This window comes from Ochotona curzoniae, unplaced genomic scaffold (assembly GCF_017591425.1).
Source record: "Ochotona curzoniae isolate NIBS_2020 unplaced genomic scaffold, NIBS_Ocur_1.0 contig_2404, whole genome shotgun sequence".
NCBI classification, from domain to species: domain Eukaryota; kingdom Metazoa; phylum Chordata; class Mammalia; order Lagomorpha; family Ochotonidae; genus Ochotona; species Ochotona curzoniae.
Window position 1 is genome coordinate 5,925,725 of NW_024465451.1, and position 25,662 is coordinate 5,951,386.

Sequence of the window (25,662 nt, forward strand, 5' to 3'; positions counted from 1 at the left end):
CAAAACCCTTTGCCAAGCTCAGAGTTCACTGAGGCAGACATTGAGAAAATGGGGGATACAGAAATCAAAACACTTGTTATAAAGCTTCTTGTCAACAATGAGAAGCACATAATACAGGAATTCAAGGAATTTAAGGAATATGTCACACAGGAAATGAACCAAATGAAAACTGATACATTAGAAATGAAGAATACAGTGGAGCAAATTAAAAGTACTGTGGAGTCTCCAGAATAGAATGAAGCAAGCAGAAGACTCTCAGAATTAGGAGATATTTCCTGTCATCAGGGGGAAGCAAACAAAAAGCTGGAAACAGAGCTGGATCAGGCCAAGAAAAAAGTATTCAAGAATTGAAAGACACTATAAGAGGACAAATATAAGAGTTATGGGAGTCCCAGAAGGTACAGAAAGAGAAACTGATTTTACAGATATATTTCATGAAATAATAAAGGAAAATTTCCCTAATATAGAGAAAGAATTGGGAAACAAGATCCAGGAGGGGCACAGAATTCCCAACAGGCTTGATCAAAAGCGATCTTCACCAAGACACATGATCATCAAGCTCTCTTCAATTGAACATAAGGAAAAGATCCTTAAATGCACACGTGACAAAAATCAATTGACATATACAGGAATGCCAAATAAACTCTCAGGAGATCTCTCATAGGAAACTCTACAGGCAAGAAGAGAATGGAGTGACATATTCCAGATGTTAAAAGAAAAAAACTCTTGGCCTAGGATAATGTATCCAGCAAAGCTTTCTTTTGTCTTTGAAAATGAAACAAAATTCTTCCACAGTAAAGAAAAGTTAAAACAATTTGCCTCTTCCAAACCTGCTCTACAAATAATACTTCAAGATATTCTCTTGACAGAGAAGAGAAATAGCACCTACCAAAACCAAAGGCAAATGGGAAAAACATCCCAGTAAAATGACAACAGAAGACTAAACCAGTGAACAACCCATTCCTAAAATGACAGGACCAAAGTACCACCCAAACATATTAACCCTGAATGTAAATGACTTAAGCTCAATTAAACGTCATAGATTAGTAGACTGTATTAAAAAACAAAACTATCTATTTGTTGTCTAGAAGAGACACATTTCACCAACAAAAATCAGCGGAAACTATATCGCATTGGTTTTCATGTTTCTGTTAGTTTCATCTCTTCAAAACACTTTCTTCTGATTAAATTCTTCAATGACCATACAGCAGCATCATTTTCTGCAAGAAGTTTCTTGATTTTCATTTCTTCAGCTACACCTTAGTCATTTAGCAGCATGTTATTTAACTTCATGCTGTTGTTAATTTCTTTTTTCTTCCTGACACTGATTTTGTTTTGTGGCTTCTCATTTAAGGGGATGTATAATAGCTGTATAATTGAGACTGTCATGTTATTTAATTTCATGGCATTGTAAATTTCTGTTTTTCTTTTATTCGTTGATTTTGTATCATGACTTTTCATTTGAGGGGATGTACAGTAACTGTGAAATGGAGACTAACATACCCAGATGTGAGGATACACTGTAGTATGCATCTCTACTTCCAGACAAAGATGGACTTACAGTGAAACTGTTTACTATATCTTGACGATGGATTCTGGACTCTCTGCCATTATCCATGCCCGCAATGATGGACATATGACTGAATATGAAGAACTATACTTTAGTAATGATATAGAGGAACTGGGGGTGAGGGGATTTGGGGCGGGAATAAGGGAAATACCAGGAGCCTATGGAATTGTATCATAAAATGATAATAATAAAAAAATGTAAAATGTGAAAAAAAGATATTCTATTGACAGAGAAAAGGAATAGCACATAAGATAACAAAAGACTAAATCAAATAATTACAAGCCATTGCTAAAATGACAATTACTACATATTAATATTAACCCTAAACATAGAGGGATTAAACTTATCAATCAAATGTCATAGATTAGTAGATTGAATTAAAAAACAAAACCCACCTATTTCTTGCCTGCAAGAGACACATCTCACCAACAAAATTATGCAGAAACTGAAAGTGAAATGATGGAAAAAGACATTCCAGGCTACTGCAAAGGAAAAAATAGCTGGAGTAGCCATTCCTACAGCAGATAATACAGACTCTGACATGAAAAATATTAAGAGATAAAGGACGCCACATAATGACCAAAGGATCCATTCAGCAAAAAGAGATCACCTTACTAGTTTCTTATCTTTTCTTGTTCATCTCTAATTTTACTCAGTTTTTTCTTTCTTGCTTTTCTTTGCTAGTCAGGCTAAAAGTTTCTTTTGTTCACCTTCTTTAAAAATGGCTCTTTCTTGTTGCAATGTTTAGCTTTTTAGTTTCAATTTCATTTATTTTTGCTGTGATTTTATAATTTCTTGCTTCCTGTTCATTTTTTAAATAAGTCCTTAAGATGCATTATTAGATCATTTAGCTGAGATATTTCTATTTTTTGTAAACACCTAGTATTACAGATGTCCCTTTCAAAATTCTCATGAATTTTTATATTTTTGTTTTTATTTTCATTTCTTCAAAAAAGATTATTTTTTCCATTAATTTCTTCAGTGACACACAGGTCATACAATAGCATCGTTTTCTTCGAGAATGTTTAGAGGGCCTGGTGCAACAGCCTTGTGGCTACAGTTCTCGCCTTGCAAGTGCTGGGGTCCCATATATATGCCGGTTTGTGTCCTGCTTGTGACCTGGAAAAGCAGTCAAGGACGGCATGAAACTTCGGGACCCTATGCCCATGTGGGAGACCCAGAAGAAGCTCTTGGCTCCTGGCTTTGCAATGGCTCAGCTCTTTTGTGGCCATTTGGGACATGAACCTACAGATGAAAGATTTTTATATATCTCCTTCTCCCTGTAAATCTGACTTTCCAAAAAATAAATAAATAAATAAATAAGAAAAGGTGGTTTATGAGGGTTTTTTTTTTAAAAACATTTATCTTATTTTTATTGGAAAGGCAGACTTACAGAGAGGAGAGACAAAAAGACCTTCCATCCATTGTTTCACTCCCCAAGTGGCTACAAAGGTCAGAGGTAAGCGGATTCAAAGCAGTAGCTAAGAACTTCTTCTGGGTCTCCTACACAGGTGCAGGATACCCAAGGCTTTGGATTGTCCTCTACTGTGTTCCCAGGCCACAAGCAGGGAGCTGGAAGGGAAGTGGAGCTTCTGGGACACAAATCAGCGCTCATCTGGGATCTTGGAGCATTGATGGTGAGGACTTTAGCCACTAGGCTACTGTGCTGGGCCCTATGAGTTTCTTTTGCATTTCTTCAGTGACACATTGGTCATTCAATATCATGTTATTTAACTTCATGTTGTTGTAAATTTTCTACTTTTCTTCCTGTTGTTGATCATGCTTTTGGCTTTTCATTTAAGGGGATGTATAGTAACTATGTAATAATAAAGCCTATGATATCCAGATGTGAAGATATAGTGCAGTGTACAGCTCTACTTTCAAACCAAAGATGGACTCCCAATGAAACTGTTACATATGTCTTGACAATAGGATATTGGACTCTACCATTTTCCATAGCTAAAATGTCAGGATATACTTAAATAGCAGAATGATGAACTTATGACTATTTATGAAGGACTACACTATTGTAATAATATAGGAGAAATCAGTAGAGGGGAGGAATTTGGGGAGGTAAGAGAGGAAATCCCAGAGCCTACGGAACTGAATCATGAGATAATAGAATTAAAAAATTAAAACTTTATAAAGGAAGAGGGAAAGCCCTACTCCAGTGATTTCTCAAATTACTAAGTCGATTTGAAAGTTTGACACAATCATTAAAACAACCAAACAGGACATGTACAAACGGTTATCATGCATGGGTTGTTGATCTTCCCAACAATGCAAAGCAGTAAGACTGTAAATTCTGTCTGGGTATGGAGATGGGCTGCAGGCAACCTCATGGATCAAGGCTCGAGCACGCTGTTCAGCACAATCCTAATAAAGAAAATGTGCAACAGGACCAACCATGTCCAAGACAGACTGTAGCAGAAGCGCAGGCAGAGGGGTGGCAAGAATTCTGGCATTAAATAACATCTCACCAAAAATCAAATGGCCAAACTATGACACGGGAAGCCAGCCCCCTGTTGTTTCGTAAGTAGTGTTATCAGAACCAAAGACAGGATGAAGGTGAAGCAAGGTAGGATCTTGTCCTTATTTAAAATGTTGATACTTCGGCATTTTTTGCATTTCTTTAAAATACTGTATTAAGATGTGGTTTTCGTTTAACGGCCTTTCATTTTGCTTCCAAGGTGACAGTGTCTAGCCCTGGCCCAGACACCACAAAAGAACACAACAGATAACGTTTTCCAGGTCCAGGTCCCTCCTCTAGCCCAGAGCTCCCAAACCGACTTCCCCACAAGAGGGTCCTGTCGGAAAACTCGGGGGACCGGCACCCGACGACTTCCAAGGCCTCTGACTGCTCCAGTTTCCAACTTCCCAACACCCCGTTCTCTATTGACAGAAACTCCCGCCCAGCATCCCCGCCGCGCGTCCGCCAGGGTTAAAAGGAGGAGCTGGCGTGACAGGAAACGCGCCAAAGGGGAAGGCGGGCGACCCCGACAGAGCAGGAAGGGCTAGGGCGGCCGGCACCGCGCGCCGCCAGGACCGGGTACCACGATCCCCGGACCCTAAGTTCCAGAAGCTGGGGGCCTACGATCCGGGGAGAGGTCGCGAACACCTCCCGGCAGAGTCGCGAGGCCGCCGGAGCCCGCGCGGTGCACGCCGGGACTTGTAGTTCTCTTAACCCTGGCTCTCACCCCCTTCCCCACTTCACCCTTTCCTCGGCGCCTGGTCTCCGCACCCCAGGTAGGAGGCATGTGCTTAAACCCACCTCAGAATCCACCTCGCCTGTCATGATTCCGGCTTCCCTAGAGGTCCGCACGGGGTCGAAACAGTGCGGGGCTCCCTCAGTCTTGGGAGCAGCCTCTCCCGCCGTCTCCTGCCCGGCTGAGGCGTTCGAGCTTTCGCGCCCAGCCGGAGCGGATGACACGCCCTCGATGATTTGCACCAATCAGAAGGAAGCTTTCCCTATTTGGCCCCGCCCGCAGCCGTCCCACCAATCACGAGGCGCTGACTGCCGGCCTAGGACTAGGCTCTGTGCAGAGTTGGCGGGTCTCGGACTGATCTTGTCAGCTGAGCCCGGGGCGGAGGCTGCAAGGTTGGGTGGACGCGAGGCAGCTGAGCGGGCCTCACCGGCCCTACCAGTACGTAACCTGCAGAGACGTTTGAACCGGTTACAGCTCACGTCACGCCCGAATTGAGGCATGATTTCTCCAGGCTAGCACTGAATCGAGAGAAGGAAGGTCCAGCCCCCGGCACCTGCAGGATGTCCTGTGCTTGCAAGATTTTGGAGGGAGTCCTCTAATCTCATTCTTGGAGCGGCTATTTAGGTCCTACTGCCTCTTTTTGTAACCTAATGCCAGTGGACATTGAAAAGCATTTTGCCAGCGGTCGGGCGGCTGCTTGGTGCATCTACATCCCAGATGGCAGTGCTGCTAGTGCGTTCTGGAGCCAGCGGATGATGGCCCAAGTCCTCGGGCCTCTGCCACCCACAAGGCTTCCTGGCTCCTGGCAGATGTGAGCATTTGGGAAATGAACCAGCAGATGATTTTCCCTCTCAAATCAAAACTTCTTTCTCTCTTTGTTGCTCTGTTAAAAAAAAAAAAAAAATTTGCCGACTGCTTAGTTACCAAAGAACATAAATGGGAAACCGTTATAAATTGTCTTTGGGATCGATTTGAACATCCCAGACCTAGAGAGGGCTAAGAGGAATGAAGGATTGGAAAGCTCTGGAGTCCCACTTACCTAGACCCTTCCAACCCGCGTTGTCTGTGTGCTGCTGCTTGTCTTCTCGCCTCTCTGAGTCGGTGCTTTCTTTGCCTTGGTCTGTGTGCAGTAAGGCTCGCCTTCCCAGGCTGCCCCACCCTCTGCCGTCGGTCTCCTTACAGGCACACTGAAGCCGGCACCAGCAGAGAAAGGTCAGAGAGTTTTGTGCCCTACTTAACTGCACAGTGGTACCTACTGACAACCCCTCAGTCTAGGCTCCCCCAGACTTTCTTGACCTCAATGCTGAAAATCCCCCAGCCAAGGACCCTCCTTGGTCACTGGCATACCAGGCTTGGTTGGTATTCCTGGGCACTGCACTGGCTTCCTCTTGCACATTTCTATCATTAGCTGGGCTCAGATAAAAGCCCTTCCCTCTGGGCCCGGTGCAGTAGCATAGCAGTTAAAGGCCTCAGCTTGAACGCGCCAGGATACCATATGGGCGCCGGTTCTAATCCCAGCAGCTCCACTTTCCATCCAGCTCCCTGCTTGTGGCTTGGGAAAGCAGTCGAGGATGGCCCAAAGCCTTGGGACCCTGTACCCGCGTGGGAGACACAGAAGAAGCTCCTGGTTCCTGGTTTCGGATTGCCGTTTTGGCCACTTGGGGAGTGAGCTAGTGGATGGAAGATCTTCCTCTCTGTCTTTCCTCCTCTCTGTATATCTGTCTTTCCAATTAAAAAAAATAATGAATTTTTTTTAAAAGTCCTTTCTTCATCTTCACTTCTTCACCTCCTTCCCACTTCTCAACCCACTTCTGTCCCCACCTATATCCTCTTCCTCTTGTGTCTCAGTCTATCTGCTTTTCTCATCTACGTTGCTATTGTCTTGCATGTGTTTACTTGGCTCATTCCCCAAATGATTACTGCAGCAAACCAGGCTAACCTGAAGCTGGAAGCCTTGGAACCAATCTGGGTTTCCCATGTGAATAGCAGGGACACAACCACTTGTCATCTGTGACCTCCCAGGGTGCACATATGCAGGAAGCTGCCATCGGGAGCCGGGCTGGCACTTGAAGCTGAGCACTCTGAGATGAGATGTGGTGTGGTAGCCTGCATAATGATGTCTTAGCCCCTGTGCTAAATACCTGCCCATCTCCTCCAATACCATAGTATATGTATGTATGTTTCTCTTTTTTGTTTGTTTTTAGATTTATTTATCTTTGTTGGAAAGGCGGGTTTTAACAGAGAAAGAAAGATCTTTCATCTACTGGTTCATTGCGCAAATAGTTGCAACAGCCAGAGCAGAGCCAGGATCCAAAGCCAGAAGCCAAAATCAAAAACAAGGAGCCAGGAGCTTCTTCTTAAAAGATTTTTAAATTTTTTATTAGAAAGGTGGATCACATTTATGCAGAGAAGGAGAGATACAGGGAAAGATCTTCTGTCCACTGACCCACTCCTCAAGTAGCCACAATGGCCAGAGCTAAACCGATCCAAAGCCAGGAATCAGGAGTTTCTTCTGGGTCTCCCTTGTGAGTGCAGGGTCCCAAGGCCTTGGACTATCCTCTCCTGCTTTCCTAGGCCACAAACAGGAAGCTGGATGGGAAGTACTGGCACCCATATGGGACGCTGACGCTTGCAGGTGGAGGATTAACTAGTGGGACCATCATGCCAGTGTAAGAATGTGTGTTTCTTGCAGTGGCGCAGTGGTTAAGGTCCTCACCTTGCATGCGCCAGGATCCCATAAGGGCGCCGGTTCTAATCCTAGCAGCCCCGCTTCCCATCCAGCTCCCTGCTTGTGGCCCCGGGAACACAGTCGAGGATGGCCCAAAGCTTTGGGACCCTGCACCTGTGTGGGAGACCCGGAAGAAGTTCCTAGCTCCTGGCTTTGGATCGGCATAGCATTGACCGTTGGGGTCACTTGGGGAGTGAGTCATTGGACGGAAGATCTTCCTCTCTGTCTCTCCTCTCTGTATATCCGCCTTTCCAATAAAAATATAATAAACCTTAAAAAAAAAAAGAATATGTGTGTCTAACAAGTAGCAGGTGTTGTTATCACTGCTGATCTAGAGACCATACTTTGAAAATCAAGAGCTTAGACTAACCCTGGGTTATAGTGGGGAAAATTGATAACTATATGATTCTTTTTGATATACTTTTAAGACCCTATGCTACTCGGAAATGGAGAGGGAGAGCAGAGAAATCTTCCATCTCTTTAGAATGTGAGAGGAAGACGTGAAGTGTAACCTATCAGGAACATAACAGGTAACTTATGGTAACAGGTAACAAATTCAAATCAGTATCAGACAATAGTAAAACTACAAAGATATACAGGTGGAATCAAGAGCGATCCTGACAACCTCTTAATAGGAAGTCATATGCACAAAGTAGGGGGGGATCCCAGGGTGGAGCAGGTGGACAGGAGGAGGCTTTGTATCCCAACCCTGGGGACTCCCAGATCCTCACCAAGGACTACATCCCAACTGCCAACCAGAACATGGGGAACTGGAATGCCTTCGGAAGCCAAGAACTCTGAGGTCATCCACCCCCATTTGGATCTACCACATGGGATGGAAGAAGCCCATACCCTCCCTTGCAGGATCCAAGGTCATTGTAACAGTAAGCTTCCTTCAGGACTACGGAGAGAGCTTTCTCTGGTCCTCACTTAGTTCCAAATTTGGACCCCCACCCTACCTTGCAATCACCATCAGGGTCGCTCCAAAGCCCCCACCCCAAAACACATACACACACACACACACACACACACACACGCATGCACACACACACACAAATTGGAATAGAAAGAGAACAACAAGGAAAGCTTGGAACCAGACAGGAAATAGTCAGCATGGACTCACACATGCCTCATTAGTTAGGACACAAAGATTAGTTACTCCTCACTAAGGTATTGAAGATTTCTCTGCACACCCCTCCTAAAACTGTTCTGCACTTCAACTGTTGAAATATGCCTTGTTAGAGTTATAAGCCAGTTTAGACTATCCCAAAATCTGCTAAGTTCAGCAAAATTAAGCTTCAACACTATAAACTGCTGAATGCTAAAATGAAAATAGTCACAGGACAGCTGAATAGTACCCTATAGCCATTTTAAGGTATATAGCAGCCAGTTCTGTGTATAAACCAAAATTGAAATGTCAATGAAGTAGTTAGAGGATGCAGTTAAGAACTTGCATTTTTTAACATATTTGTTACTCAATACCATGTCAATTAATTCCATTATGTTGTAAATTGATGTTGATGTTATGTTGTGGCTTTTAATTGATCGGGATGATATTCTGCCAGCTCTGCTTTCAGACCAGAGATGATCTCCCCAAGAAACCGTTGAATTTATCTGGACAATAAGATGCTGGACTCTAAGCTTGTAATGAAAGAATCTTAACTGAACTTGAACTGTACTACTGGAACAAGGTGGAGGAATCCACCATGGGGAGAAGGTATGCATGGGGAGGGGTTGGGGGAATCCCAGAGCCTATGAGACAGTGTCACATAATGCAATGTAATCAACAAAAAATATTTTTAAAAAGGTAACTATATGATTCTTTTTGAACTCCCTCTGCAAGTGAGTAAATGAAATTATACTCCTTGTATTAGAATCTTCAGGTGTCTTTGGAGAGCCCTTTCTCACTCACCAGAGAAGCTAAGGCAGAAATCTCCCATTTGGCCAGTAGGTGCACAGGAGTGAACAAGACAAATTTACTAATTTTTATACATGAGATAAACTATGTTATCTTAACTGCTTTAATACACAGTTCAGTCGTGTGACATACATTCACGATGCTGTGAATACATCTCTAGAGCTCTTCACTTCGCAGTATTGGAACTCCAGATCTGTGATGCAATTCCTCATTTTCTTCAATGCCACAAAGCATTTTATTCTACACATTAACTTGTAGCAATGTGCATTCTCAATTTTAGCAAAGACCACAATAATTCATCACCCACCAGTCCAGAAACTGGGCAGTTACCCTTGACCACTCTGGGCCTTTCCAAACCTCGAGATTACTCATCCAAAAGCTCTGTTTTTATGAAATACATAAGAAGCTGACATTGTGGCATAGTGAGTTAAGCCACTGCCTGCAATGCCTGCATCCCATGTGAGAGCCAACTGGAGTCCTGGCTGCTTCACTTCTGATCCAACTCCCTACTAATGCTACCTGGGAAAGAAGTGGAAAATGGTCCTAGTACTTGAGTCCTTGCCACCTGTGTGGAAGACCTAGCTGTAATTCTAGACTTCTGGCTTCAGACTGGCCTAGTTTGGCCATTGTAGCTACTTGAGTCATTGTAGATACTTGAATCAGAGGATGGAAGATCTTCCCCTACCCTGTAACTCTGCCTTTCAAATAAATACATGTTTTAAGCAATGAAGTTGATGGCACCAAGGAGAGTGTCCATTTTAAAGATTTATTTTTATTATTTTTTTATTGGAAAAGTGGATATACAGAGAGGAGGAGAGACAGAGAGGAAGATCTTCCATCCGATGATTCACTCCCCAAGTGAGCGCAACGGCCGATGCTATGCCGATCCGAAGCCAGGAGCCTCTTCCAGGTCTCCCACGCGGGTGCAGGGTCCCAAAGCTTTGGGCCATCCTTGACTGCTTTCCCAGGCCACAGGCAGGGAGCTGGAAGGGAAGCGGGGCTGCTGGGATTAGAACCGGCGCCCATATGGGATCCCGGGCGTGCAAGGCGAGGACTTTAACCACTTGCGCCACCGCGCCGGGCCCGAGAGTGTCCATTTTATAGGAATTAGCCTTAACCTGTCCCATACTTGGCTTTACAGACTTAAATAAGTCACTCAGTTCCTTATTTTCCCCGTGGCTATGAAACACTGGATCCAATCATGATTCTCAAATGGATTTAGTTGGTACTGCGCAGGAACTGTTTTTGCAAGTCCTGTTGTTCTTCATCTGCTCATATATATTAAGTAACATCTTCATCTGTGGAATCTCTCATTATAGAACAAAAGAGCACTATGAAAAATAAATTATGCAATTATACAGCCATAAAAAATTATTTGTGGAGCATAACATGCTTAGTTCATTCCAGTATTCTATTTGTATCTGCTTTTTTGCAGATCCATCAAAGCCAGTAGCAGAGGCTTAGGAAAGTTTGGAGGGAGATATTTGATGAAATTATGTCTTTTACTCCTTTGTCTGCAAATTGACAAAGCCTATCATGTCTTTTTTTTTTTTTTTTTTTTTGTACCATGTGTCAGAAAGGACTAGGTCTTTGACATGAAGTTTGAGAGTTTGCTTTTCTCGAATTCTGGCTGAAATATTCATCTTTTGCGAAACACTGCCACCAAGTGGCAGATCCTGGTCATGCTGTTTCCCTTACCTGCACCCCCTCTTTGCCTGCGCTCACTGTATCCTCAATCACTGTCTCCTTAAGTTATTTTAACATTATTCAGTTATTTAAACTTTCTTTTGGTTAACTAACTGCATTTTCCAACATCTGATCTCATGAACAATTTCATGTTTGTAGGTCAATCAATCTTAAAGTACCACTGTTTTTCTTCCTCACTGCAGTAGTCCCTGATTTTTAACACATCTGGGACTTGAGACAGCATCCATATGAGATGCTGGCATAGGAAGTGGAAAAGTAAACAGTTGAGCCATCACATCTGCCCCAAATATAGAAATTTGTTTTAAGAATGACACTGCTGGGGCCCAGCCCAGTATCCTAGTGGCCAAAGTCCTTACCTTGCATACACCAGGCTCCCATATGGGCATCAGTTCATGTCCCAGCTGTCCCGCTTCCCATCCAGCTCTCTGCTGGGGGCCTGGAAAAGCAGTGGAGGATGACCCAAAGTCTTGGGATGCTGCACCTGCATGTGAGGCCTGGAAGAAGCTCCTGGCTCCTGGTTTCGGTTCGGCTCAGTTCCATCTGTTGTGCCACTTGGGGAATGAACCAGTGATCGGAAGATCTTCCTCTCTGTATTTCTGACTTTACAATAAAAATAAACAAATCTTGAAAACAAAACGAACAAAAGAGTCAGCAGATGAAAGGTCTTTCTCTCTGTCTCTCCTTCTCTTTGTAAATCTGACTTTCCAACAAAAATAAATCATTAAAAAAAAAAAAAGAATGACAATGGACCTAAAACATAGTGGGTGCTTTGTAAGTAACTGTTGGATGAAGGATTAAAATACAAAAACAAGCAGGGCCCTTCCCCAAGGTATATTAGCTCACAAGCATGCAGCATAACTGCTTGTGTACAGAACTCCTTTATCAGAACTTTTGGGACCTTAAAGTACCTACAAGAAAATATTCATCCACTCCCCACTAAACCTCATGCACCTATTTTAGAGCTGTGCTAGATGCAAAGAATATAAAGATCAATGAAAGGCAGTCTGTTCTCAGAGAGCTTCCCACTGGCAGTTTGAGGCAAGCGAGCAGTCAGTGGGCACCATGCAGTGTATTCAAGGTACAGCATGCCTGAGGTTGGAGCAACTGCTTGTGGCTGGGGAAAGTCTGGGGGAAATGAGTCATGAGCGATTTTCAAAGACAGATTGGAGTTGTTCAGGCAGGGGATGGCATTCCAGATACACGTAGGGGCTTGAGGAGGCAGGTTGTGTGTGGGGAACTGAAAAGTAGGTCAGTCAGGATGAACGGAATACAGGGTGAGAGGTGAGGGGAGTGGCCACAAAGAAAGCTGGAAGTTAAACAAGGAAGAAAAGCTCTCAGATGTTATGCTCAGAGTTTCGCCAGGGTGAATTGGGCAGCTGGGAAATGGAAGGATGTTGAAAGATGGTGAAATGGCCAGAGAGATGCCGGAGAAAGATTATCCTAGCAGTGTATGAAGGATGAATCGGAAGGGGATTAGACCAGAGGCAAGAAGACCAGTTGTCTGAGTGGGAGATTAGGGGAAGCTGAATTAGGTCAATGGCAGCAACCATGGACAGCAGGGAATGGATTGGAAAAAAAAGAAGAAGCAACACTGACAAGGCTTGTTGGATGAGTGACTGAGGGGCAAGGGAGAAGGGGAGTCAGTCTGACGCCAGTGCTTACTATGTTTTTGGACCAGTGGATGATAGATTGTAGTGTTACTCAATGAAACTGAGAACACAAGGTCATTATTTTTAGCCATGGATTCGCTTTAGCTCAGCACAAGTGAATATGTGGAATAAAAGGATTTTCTTCCCTAGCTCACTCGTGTTCATCCATTGTCCAAACTGGAGCACTTTCTCTTAGATTTTCTGGTGACCAAAGAGGTATTCCCCAGGCCTTGGCCTGCATCTGTATTCCATTCCCCAACCACTTATTCTTGCAGCATCCAGAGCCTTAATTCAGCAGCTTTATGCATTTACATTTTTTTGCATAAAAAGATTTATTTTTATTTTTATTGGAAAGTCAGATATACAGAGAGCAGGAGAGACAGAGAAAAAGAGAGAAAGATCTTCCATCCGATGGTTCACTCCCCAAGTGGCTACAACAGCCAGAGCTGAGCTGATCCAAAGCCAGGAGCCTCTTCTAGGTCTCCCATGTGGGTGCAGAGTTCCAAGGCTTTCGCCACTCTTGACTACTTTTCCCAGGCCACAAGCAGGGAGCAGGATGGGTAGCGGGTCAGCTGGGACCCCAGCGCGTGCAAGGTGAGGACTTTAGCCATTAGGCTACTGCATCGGCCCATTTATGTTGGTTTTTATAGCAACCTAAGTGTTTTCATGAATGCTCCCTATCCAAAACCCTATGGACACCTAATGATTTGGTGATGCAAGTAGTTTATTTAGATATTAGTATTCCCAGAACTTGGCCAAATACTTCAATCATATATGCCTCAATCAGTTTAGGAAGACTCTATCCATGTATATATGTTTGGAGGAAAATAATTCTAACATAAGGCCTGGTACAATGACTCAATGGCTAAATCCTTAGCTTACAAGTGCCAGGATCCCATATGGGTGCCTAGTTCATGTCCTGGCTGTTCCATTTCCCAAAATAAGAGGCTGAAAAAGAGAGACAGACATCTTCCATCCCCTGGTTTAATCCCTAAAGTCTGCAAGAGTTGAGCCAAGAAAGCCAGGAAGCAAGAAACCCCCTAGGGGCCCCGCATTGGTGGCAGGTACTTAATACTTGAGCCACTGCCTACCAAGGGCATGCGTTAATGGAAAGCTGAGTTGGAAGTGCAATAACCCATACTCAAACCAGGCACTCTAGTATGGCATGCAGGTTCACATGTGGTATCCTTTTTTTTTTTTTAACATTTATTTTATTTTTGTTGCAAAGTTAGGTATACAGAGAGAAGGAGAGACAGAGAGGAATATCTTCTGTCTGATGGTTCACTCCCCAAGTGACTTCAATGGCCGGTGCTGAGCAGATCCAAAGCCAGGAGCCAGGAACTTCCTCCAGGTATCCCACATGGGTGCAGGGTCCCAAGACTTTGGGTTGTCCTCGAATGCTTTCCCAGGCCACAAGCAGGAAGCTGGATTGGAAGCCAGGCTGCCAGGATTAGAACCAGCGCCCACATGGAATCCCAGCACGTTCAATGCAAGGACTTTAGCTGCTAGACCACTGCATCAAACCCTCATGTGGCATCTTAACTGACACATGCCAACCTCCACATTGTTGTTGTTTTTATTACAAAGTCAGATATCCAGAGAGGAGGAGAGACAGAGAGGAAGATCTTCCGTCCAATGATTCACTCCCCAAGTGACCCCAACGGCTGGTGCTGCACTGATCCGAAGCTAGGAACCAGGAACCTCTTCCGGGTCTCCCACGTGGGTGCAGGGTCCCAATCTTTGGGCCATCCTCGACTGCTTTCCCAGGCCACAAGCAGGGAGCTGGATGGGAAGCAGAGCTGCTGGGATTAGAACCGGCGCCCACATGGGATCCTGGAACGTTCAAGGCGAGGACTTTAGCCATTAGGCCATGCTGCCAGGCCCTGTTGTTGTTGTTTTTAAAGATTTATTTATTTTTATTGGAAACGCAGACTCCCAGAAAGAAGTAGAGACAGAGAGAAAGATCTTCCTTCTTCTGGTTCACTTCCTATGTGGTCAAAACAGCCAGAGGTGAACCAATGCCAGGAACCAGAAGCTTCTGAGTTTCCCACACAGGTGCAGGGAGCCAAGGCTTTGTGTCATTCTCTACTGCCTTTCCAGACTACAAGCAGGAAGCTGGATGGGAAGTGGAGTAGCCAAGACAAGAACAACTAGCGGTATGGGATCCTAGCACATGCAAGGTGAGGATTTAGCCACTGAGCCATCATGCCAGGCTACCCCACATTCTATAGCTTCTGAAGCTATGCCTTAAAAGACTTTACCACTGTTACTTCCATAATGTTCAAACATTGTTGCTACTATTTAAGAAGCAAAATTATTCCATTGCATGGGTCATATGGAAGAAAATCAAGTTATCTTATCCAACAATAGATTATCACACTTAAACAACTTGGACCTGAGCCTCCTGATGAATTCAGGCATTTATATGACCAAAAGTGAGACCAGAAAAACCAACCAGCTAAACCCAGTCAAAACAAAAACAAAAACAACCAAACAAACAGAAAAACAACTGTGGGCAAATACTGATTTGTTTTAAGTCACAGTATTTCTCTATGTTTTCTTATGTAGCAATAGACAAAGCAAGTTTCCAGGGTGGGAGTTGTGGTAGTGTGGGTTAAGCTACCACTGACATCAAACAGCCAGGTCCTAGTCCTGCTGGATAGCATTACAGGCCCCTGGCTTCAGCCTGACCCAGCCCTAGGTGTGTGTGTATTTGGGGGAGTAAACCACAGGCTGTAAGCTCGCTCGCTCTCTCTCTCTTTCTCTCATGTGTACATGGAAATAGATAGAAATAGATAAGTAACATTTTATTGAAAAACTCATATCACAAGTTGGTGTCGAGATTACAGATTTATTTTACTTTGTTTTAGGGAGAGAGAGAGAGAGAAGAAAAACAGGAACCCAATCATTTGAACCCTCATTGTGCCTCCCTAGGTCTGTATTAGCAGAGCTGAAACTGAAGCGAGTAACCAAACCCAGGTTCTTGGGTATAATATGGTGTTAGCTCAACTACTAGGCTGAGCACAAAACACTCAGGGATACAGTTTTGAGCAAAATTTTTATTGATATAAAGATGACCTTCTTGTAGCAAAAAGAGGCAAATAAATGTCAGGTAGCATTAAATTCTTTCAAGAATATAAAGGCTAATCATGGATTATAGGGTAACTGGTGTAATTAGGGGATAAAGGGAAGAGCAGGTGTACTAGAAAAACTAAACCTTGAAGAAAATACAGAAATGTTCTAACAAAGAGATGTTCATGCCTGATGACCCTTCACCAGTTGTCAGAAAGCTTTTTCAATGGTCCTAACCCAGATTCTTCCAACTGGGTTAAAATCCATTTATAGAATCACAGAAGGTCACTCAGGAGGAAATTTTAGAAATCAGCTTGTCCTACCCACTCAGAAAAATGAGATGAATCCCAGAGAAAGTGTTCTATTGTGCATAATTTACTTAAGTACTATACTAACCACATGTTATAGTAACTGTAACTTATGTAAACAACATGGTATAACATGTGTTATTACAGCATAGTAATGTTATACACATTAAAAGATTTAATACTACAAAGTTTAGCATATGCATGTAAACCTGGAGGTCATTGGTTAATATTTAGAATACTCTGATAAGAAATATAAACTTTGGAAGTGATTAGTTAGGATCTGAGACACACCAGTCATGTACAATCCGGCAGCAATCTCTCTCCTTCTGCCCCCGCTGGTGGAGAGCTCCTGTCGCCAGATTCTGATTAGAAAGTTAAATCCATCTTGTTCCTACAAAATTGTCTTGTATGTCTAAAATAAACCTTTCCTGCAAGGCACTTGACAGAATACATAAGTGGATGGAGAGCTGGAGCTTTGCTGAGCTTGCAAGTTGTAGGACTGCTTGTACCTGCTTGTTAATAAATATTTGAGCAAGTGACAGATTTCAGTGTGAGACTTGCTTTCATTATGGCACACAACCTGGTAGTAAGGTTTGGGGAAGGAACATGTGGCCCATCTCTCCCTGTTGTAAGACATCAATAGCTACTGTCCACCCCTACAATAACAACAAAACAGTTTCCTATTCAGTCATTAGTAAATAAATAGGCATTACCAAAACTGATTCATGAACAACTAAGCTTGAGCCCGCTTGAAACAAATGATGATTTTTGTCTCAGGTCACATAACACATTGATTTTTACCACCATTAAATCCAAATTCTCTCAGCCACTAGGCTAAACACACACTCTCAAGGATAACTGAGTACCATGTTGTCAAAGAGAAGCCAGCTCGTGTTGGGTCAAAGCGAATAGCCCTGCAGTCTGGTTGGGGAGGCAAACACTGGCTGTGGGGAGACGGTTGCTAAGTCCATGAAAGACATGAGTTGAGGGGGCAGCACAGTGCTAGGACAAGCGCAGGTGTCTGCCTCACAGAGAGCCTCTCACACACACACTGGCTCTGCACTTGGGGAAGTTGCTTCTCTTCTCTCAGATTCAATTTTGCTCCCAGAGAAAATAAGAATTCAATAATACCACATGTATTACAACCTCTAACTCACTGATTGGCACTCTGATATGGAATGTGTGTCCTAAGTGGCAATATCATTACTGCTCCAAATAGCTGTCCCTCAACTATTATTTTTGGGAAACAACAGATATGTTAGGACTAGGCTAGAATGTACACATACATTGTTTAACACACACAATAAACTTAGAAGGGAGGTACTGTTATCATTTCTGTATTTATTGATGAACACTGATGCTAAGAGAAGGACAGAATGTTTATTTTTCAGGATCCCACTTCTTAGCTCAAACTGGAAGCTAGTCTCTCTAGTTCTGAGTTCAGGAGCCCAACACTCTTATCCCACCATGCTTCCTCACTCTATTTACAAATGGATTATCTTGTTATGTTATGTGTTACAAATTGTCTGACAAGTTAAAAGAAGAAATAACAACTCTGTCAGACATGCCAGTTTTTACAAGCATTTTAGATATGCATTGCTGGTGTAAGAAAATGTATTTGATCTATAAGGCCAGATGTTAAGTGAGTGTTCAGAAATTCACTAAATGTAATACCTACCATAGAAAATTTTCCTTCCCACTTTTTAAAAAAAGAGATTTGCTTTATGCTTGTTGGACAGGCAGATCAGATTTATGAAGAAAAGGAGAAACAGAAAGAAAAAAATCTCCATCAGCTGATCCACTCAGTAAATGACTGCAATGGCTGGAGTTGAGTCAATTCAAAATCAGGTGCCAGGAGCCTCTTCCGGGTCTCCCATGCCAATACAGGATCTCAAGGCTTTGGGCCTTCACTGCCTTATCAGGCCATAAGCAGGGAGCTGGATGGGAATGGAGCAACTGAGACATGAACCAGTGCCCACATGGGATCTGGGAGCCGCTTGGTGAGGATTTACCCATGCCATCATTGTACTGGGTCAATAATTTTACTATATAACGGAAGCATACGAGACTTATACATTATGGCCATTTGATTAAAGTATAGCTATTCAAATTCCTCTGCCATTTTTATAAGATAACTTTGTGTAAAAGAAAAACAAAACAAACAAAGATACCTTTGTGTCTACATTGAGAAAGAATGAAAATATGCAAATGCCCTTCTTCAAATCTCTTTTTAAAAAATATTTATTTCTTTCTAATGGAAAGGCAATTTTACAGAGAGAAGAAGAGAGAAAAAGATCTTCCATCTACTGGTTCACTCTCCAAATGGCTGCAACGGCTGGAGCTGAGCCAATCCAAAGCCAGGAACCAGGAGATTCTTCCAGGTCTCCCACATAGGTGCAGAGTCCTAAGGCTTTGGGCCATTCTCTGTAGCTTTACCAGTCCATCAGCAGGGAGCTGGGTGAGAAATGAAGCAGTTAGGACATGATTTGGTGCCCACTTGGGATCCTGGCGCCTGCAAGGGGAGGATTAGCCAATTGATTCATCATGCTGGACTCTCATTATCACTCTCAATACTTATTTTGCTGATTTCTGTCTCCTCTCTCCATCTGGAACTACAATTACACAAATGTTAGAATGTTTGATATTATTTCAGTTCTTGGACACTCTGTTCCATGTTTTCATTCTTTTTTCCTGTCTGTATTTCAGCTTGGATAATTTATATTGACCTGCCTTCAAGCATATTGATTCTCTCTGCTGTGCTCAGTCTACTGCTAAGCCCATTTTAAAAAGATATTTTTTTTTCATTTCATGTATCTTATTTTCATTCTGTCACTTCTATTTCGTTCTTTTCTTACACATACACATATATGCTTTCCACATTTTTGTGGAAATTCTCCATATGTCCATGAATTTTATCCACCCTTTCCACTAGCAGCATTACATATTCAACAGAGTTATTTTAAAATCCGTATCTTATCAGTTAACATTTGAGCTGTCACTTCATCTGCTTCTCATACATTTTCCTCTCTGACAAACTTTATTTGGTTCTTTATATGTCTCCTAATGATTTATTATATGCCAGCTATTTTGTGTAAAAGAGTGCTAGACACTAATGAAAAATAAGCAAAGGAAACCCCTTTAGGTCGAATCACCAGTGTGTGGGAAGCAGCTGGTAGAATCTGAGCTCTGTTGAAACTTTAGTTGGATTCAGTTCACACTGGCTTTCAATGCTTTGAGAGTGGAGCAAAGCTTTACCTTCTGCAGGGCTCAGACTTGGAACATTAGCAAGAATCTAGCAAAGTCTTTCTTGCCCACAAGTGCTCTGGGAAAGCTGGTGAAGCTGACACTTAGCATGCCAGCATCATTGGCATCCTGTATAGACACTGGTTCTAGTCCCAGATGCACCACTTCTGATCCAGTTCAGAGTGTGCCTGGGAAAGCAGCGGATAACAGCCCAAGTTGTTGGGCCCATGGGGAACCGGAAAGAAGCTCCTGGCTCTCAGCTTTGGACTGGCCCCAGCTCTGGCCATTGAGGCCATTTAGGGGACTGACTGAATCAGCGGATGGAAGATCTCTGGCTCTCCCGCTCTCTCTCTCTCTGTAAACTTTACCTTCAGAATTAATAATTTTTTTTAAAGGTGGATTGCCAATTTTCTGAACTGTGGGAACTATCTACTTCACAACTTAACTGCTAGATTTGAGGTCATTTTAAATCTTGTCCTTGATTTTCATTTCTTTTTTAAAATACTATTTTATTTGTTTATTTGAAAGGCAAAGTATCAGGGAGAAAGACAGAAAAAGACAGAGATTTTTTTTTTTTCAACTCCTTTTTCACTCCCAAAAGGTCCACAATAGGCAGGGCTAACCCAAGCAAGAGCCAGGAGCCAGGAATTTCATCCGGGATTCTCACGTAGCTGGCAGTGTCCCAAACACTTGAGCCGTTACCTGCTGCCTCCCAGAGTGTGCATTAGTAGGAAACTGACATCGGAAGCAAAGCCTTGCGTCCAACCCAGGCAAACATCCTGAAAACTGGCAGCTTAAGCGTTAGGCCAAAGGTCCATCTCCATAGATTAAAAATATAATGATTTATTCTGTAAGTTGCTAGAATACAACTGACTTGTGATAAGCATTACAAAGATATTTCCACTATGATAGCCCCAGTCTGGGCAGATTTAGAAACACTAACAAGTGGGCCAATGGCATTTATTTGTGACCTCAGCCACCCTTACCTACTCTGTACCCTAACATTTCCAAATGCTTTCCTCGTGTAACTTGGCTATTCCTTTTCTTGATCACTCTCACTGTAAGGACTAAACATAGTCTAAACATATATTGCTACTATGTGGATCCTGCAGACACAGATGGCTTGAGAATAGGAGATGACTACAGTCAAGAAGCTGGCAAATAGGTGGGTGGAAAAGACAGAAATAAGTCTGACCCAGTTCTAGCCTCCAAGAAAATAAGGGCTTCTCTGGAATACCAAAAGGCAGTAAGAGCTCCAAGGACTGTGGATTGTACAGGGGTGTGTTAACACCTTGCCTGCAATTCTGGTCCCAGAACTTAGAGATTTGTTAATACATTCAATGATCTCAAAACTACGGTTGTTAAGGAGGCAACGTGGTGATTTGAACACATATGTTTATCCCCTCTGCTTCCTGGCGCCTCACAAAAATGAGAGCAAATGGATAAAACCAGAATAAACCCACCAGGATGGAGTGGGAGAGAGACAGCAGAGGATGAGAAGATAGAAAGCTAAGTGCAAAAATTAGCTGTGCTAAGAAAGCTGTACACCACGTTTCTGCAGGGGCGGTGCTAATGAGAAGCAAACCATTTCCTGCCACAGAGCTCCAGTTAAATGCAAATACTAGAGGGCCCAGAAACCTAGGAAGGGAGAACCAGGGAGAAGCATGGGATATGGATAGGAGGATTGGTTGAAAGTCTCTGAAAGAATCAATTAGTCTTCAGGACCCTCTACAGTCTTTGCATCTGTTAGTTGACGACTCTTCACTGGCCAGATTGTGGGTGGTCAGTCTGGAGAGCAATTGAACCAAAGAGGTGCCTTACAAGGGAAAAGGTCATTCATTGGAAGTTTATAGACAGGTATGCTCCTTTCTGCTCCTACTCAGCCTGATGATGGTGGGCTAGGATATCCCTCCCCAAGGAGGAAAACAGGAGAAGCCTCTGGACAAACTGACCATCCCAGGATAAATGTCCTAAAGTTGGTGCTTCCATGATGAAAGTCATAAATGACAACATTGAAAGTCTCTTGAAAGGTGCCTGCAAGACCAGTTAATTTCTCAGCACTTCTTGTCTGTGAGAGCGACTCTACTTGTACAAAGGGCCTAAGCACAGAGTTGCAAACCCTTGAGGGCACAGGTGGCACTGATTTTGGAGTTATTCTCTGCTGCCTCTCTTTATGCCTTATCCAGTCAATCACCAAATTCTTTCACCTCTGTTTTCTTTTCTTCCCCTACATTGTTTTTTTTTTCTGTGTCTGGGGTGAAGGGACAGATAAAGTGAGAAGCCTAAACCAGCCTCCCATCCATCCCAGGTCCCCAACATGGGGCACGCTCAAATACTTTTGATAATTCAACAGTTCTGAATTGCTGCCAGTCTCGCCATTCCAAGCACAATGAAATCACTGCGGAATCCACTGGTTGACATAGTCCACCTTAGAGTCGCCGTTTGCCCAGATTTTCACTGCCAACACATGGCTGAGGCAGTTGATTGATCTGTTCTGTCCTCCGTCCTCTGTTGTGGTACCAGGTGTCCTCTGCAGGTTCCAATTTACTGCCATATCCTCCATGTGCACCTGGGTATGCTGTCCTCTACTCCGTCTGAGCCTCTGTGGAGGCTCAGCTTTGACACTTGCACTCCATGGTCAGACCATGCAACCTGCACTTCCCTCCATGGTTGGGGTTTTGAGTCTGGCAATTCGATTGGGGAGATCCCCAAAGAAACTTTGTCTGAGGTGATCCCAGACCAGATTCTTGTGTGTGCTTACCAGTACAGGGTCTAGCACAGTCCGTTGCACCAATCAGTTGGTGGTTGCAATTGCTGAATCAGTTCTGTTTCCAGCCCTGTGTTCCACATGAACCAATGGGTGTTGCAGTCCAGCCTAGTTCTGCCCAACACACACTCAGCCCTCACACAAATGAGTGGGAGCGGTAGCCTAGTCAGAACGACCCACATAACCCCCACCAGGCCTGCCCCTTGCCCTGGCTCCCAGTATGCACAGCCAACTAATCCAGTCTGTCCCATATCCTATTCAGCTCTCATACATGTCAATGGGCATTGAAGTCTAGTTCAACCCAACCGGCCCACTATCCACCCCACACATGCTGGTGGGTGCCGTTCTGTCCAGCCAGGTCTGCCCCAGTCCTGGTTTTCATGCTCTCCAGTAGGAGTGATTACCCAAGAAGAAGGTGCCCACTATTTCCCTCCTGGGCCCCCTCTCGGATCATGCACTTTCCAGGTAGTTCTGCAGTTAAACTTGACAGAATTAGGCCCTGTGCCAGCATCTGCCAGCTAATGCTGTGGCGAAGCCCAACCAACCCTCACCTATTCTGATTTATTCTTACACCAGTAGGGACAGTCAACCAAGCTTGGCTTTACCCTGCTCTGGCTCACATGAGGCCCACAGATGTTGTAGCCCTGCCCGGTCTGGTCTGTCCCCATTCCAACTCATGCTCTCCAATGGGAGAGGTGTTCCAGCAGGGTGGCCCTCCGCATTCCCCCACCACCTTTATCCCCTCCCTCCTTAGTTCCTACATGTGCTGGCTGGGAGGTGCAGCCCAGTCTGGCATGACCCCTGCTTGCCTTGGCATTTACCAGTGGGTGCTGTAGCCTGGCCGGGCCTGGTCCACCCCCAATTCTAGCTGACACTGGTGAGGATTATGGTCTAGCCCAGCCCAGTTTGCACCCAATCCTGGCTGTAATGTGTACTGGTATGTACTGCGACCGAACCTGGCACAACCCACACTCCGTTTTGGTGCTTGGATTTGCCAGCAGGTGATGTGAACTGGTTCAGCCTGGTCCGCCCCCAAACTATGCCAAATATATGCCGCTGGGTACCTCTCCCTGGCTTGGTCTGGGCTGGTCCCTGTTGTGGTTCTTACACTCACCTGAAGGGAATGTGTCCTGTCAGGAGTTGCCCAGGCTCTTCCATCAGAACCTCTCCCAATGCCAGATCTTGCGCATACCAGTAGGTCCATGAGCCAGCCCTACTTGGTTCACTTCCTATCTTAGCAGGAACAGTGGCCTTTCCTGACTGGCCTTCAACCTATTCTGATTGTTAATGTTGGATGTTTCAGCCCAGTCAAGGCTTGTTCATACCCAGACACAGCTCACTCATGGCTCACTAGGGGCAGAGACCTAGCTTAGGCCATCCTACATCTACCCTGGTCCTCCAGAGCACCAGATGGTGTTGGAGTCTAGCCCGGCTTGGTGCATCCAGTCCCAGTCCACACTTGTGCCAAAAGAGACTGCAGCCATATCCAGACCAGAACATAGCCCCATCTCCAGCCCCTGCACTCACCAATGGGAACCCCAACCCAGCTAGGGTGTCCTCTTAGCTCTCCAACTGGGCCTGTTCGCAGCCATAGATTGCGCTCATGTCAGTGGTTGCTCTGACCTAGCTTGGCATAGCTCCTCACCTGTCTTGGCCTTTGCCTTCGTTGCTGTGGCGTAGCATCCCTGGCTCATGCAGACCAGCAAGTGCAAGAGCCTAGCTTGGCATGACCTGTGCTTCAGCCTGATTTCTATTTTTGCTTGTGAGCTAGAGTTTGCTCGGCCCTGCCTGGTCTGTCCCCTTCCATAACCAAACCACACAGCAGCCAACAGGCTGCTGAAAGTTCTCCCACTCAGACCCCAAGGTCACACCCTCCTGGTCCCACCCACCACAGGATGTTTGCCGCGAGTGAAACCCAAGCCCACCTTGTTCTCAGGAGCTTCCCTCTCAGCGTACTCACCAGGAAGGGAAAAGCCTCTTGAGCCCAGGCAGGCCCGGGCCCAGCTGACCGCGCGTTTGCGATGACTGCAGCTGGGGCCCAACCATGGAGTCTGACCTGACCTGGGAGATCTCAGCAGCCTACAGCTCACCTCTGTTTTCAAAGTGTGGTCAGAACCCACAACCAGCAACCTTCATTCTGGGTGTCTTGACATTAACCTGCATCACTGCAGCAGCTCATGGTCTCCCTATGTCCATCTTGCTTTCGTCATTGGTTTCCTAGAGCCACTGTAACCAAATACAAGAGCAGAATAGCTTCAAACACAAGCTTTGTTTCACAGTTCTGGGGGTGGTAAGCCTGCAATTGTTGTGTAGGCAGGGCTGAATCCTGTAGAGGAGTCTTCCCTGCCTCTTCGTGGGTGCTGCTGTTTTGCCTGCACCTTCAGCATTCTCCATTTTTGGTTATACCACTCTAGTCCTCCATCTCCATGTAGTGCTTACTTTCTCTCTGTGTCTTTCTTTTTTTAAAGATCTATTTTTATTTGAAAGAGTTACAGAGAGAAGGAGAGGCAGAATGAGAGAGAAAAATAGAGTCCTTCCATCTGCTAGTTCACTCCCCAAATGATCACAATGGCCAGGGCTAAGCCGACCTGAAGCCAGAAGCCAGGAACTTCCTGAGGGTCTCCCATTTGGATGCAAGGGCCCAAGGTCTTGGGCCATCCTCTGGTACTTTCCAAACCATAAGCAAAGAGCTGAATCTAAGCGAAGCAGCTGGAACACCAATCAGTGCTCATATGGAATGGTAGCACCACAGGCAGAGGATTAATTTACTATGCCATGGTGTTGGCCCCACTGTGTCTTTTTATTTTTATTTTTTAAGATTTATTTATTTTTATTGGAAAGTCAAATATACAGAGAGGTGGTGAGACAGAGAGGAAGATCTTCCATCCATTGATTCACTCCTCAAGCGGCCACAACAGCCAGAGCTGTGCTGATCCAAAGCCAGGATCCAACAGCTCTTCCAGGTCTCCCACACAAGTGAGGGTCTCAAGGCCTTGGGCCATCCTTGACTGCTTTCCCAGGTCACAAGCAGGGAACTGGATGGGAAGCCGGGCCGCTGGGATTAGAACCAGCACACATATGGGATCCCGGTGTATTTAAGGCGAAGATTTTAGCCTCTAGGCCACCCTGCTGGGAGTTTTGTCTCTTTAAACACTCTTTTCTCCATGTATGTCTGTGTCTGTGGCATAGTTGTAAAGGCCCAATATTATACCTCATTTTCACTGTGTTAGCAAAGACATTATTTCCAATAAAGTTACATTCTGAGGTATTGGAGGCTAGGACTGCAATGTGTATTTTTTAGAGACATAATTCAACCCTTGACATTCCCCCCAAGAGTCTATTGTGATTATCATTTTAAAAGACTTATTCATTCATTCATTCATTTGAAAAGCAGTTACAGAGAGGGGGCAAGGAGATATACACACACACACACACAGAAAGCTCTTCCATCCATTGGTTCATTCCTGAAATGGCTGCAACAGCCAGGGATGGAC

At 44.4% G+C, this 25,662-nt stretch overlaps 1 protein-coding gene across 2 annotated transcripts in view; it reads right to left on the reverse strand.

Annotated features, from left to right (window-relative positions):
- The window catches only part of CLSPN (claspin), a 35,985-nt gene extending 31,120 nt beyond the window's left edge, over positions 1-4,865 (reverse strand). For both annotated transcript variants that reach the window (XM_040974414.1, XM_040974413.1), the window contains exon 1: positions 4,842-4,865. In XM_040974414.1, coding sequence (XP_040830348.1) covers positions 4,842-4,865 — 24 coding nt within the window. The remainder of the gene's footprint in view (positions 1-4,841) is intronic.
- Between the last annotated feature and the right edge of the window lie 20,797 nt (positions 4,866-25,662).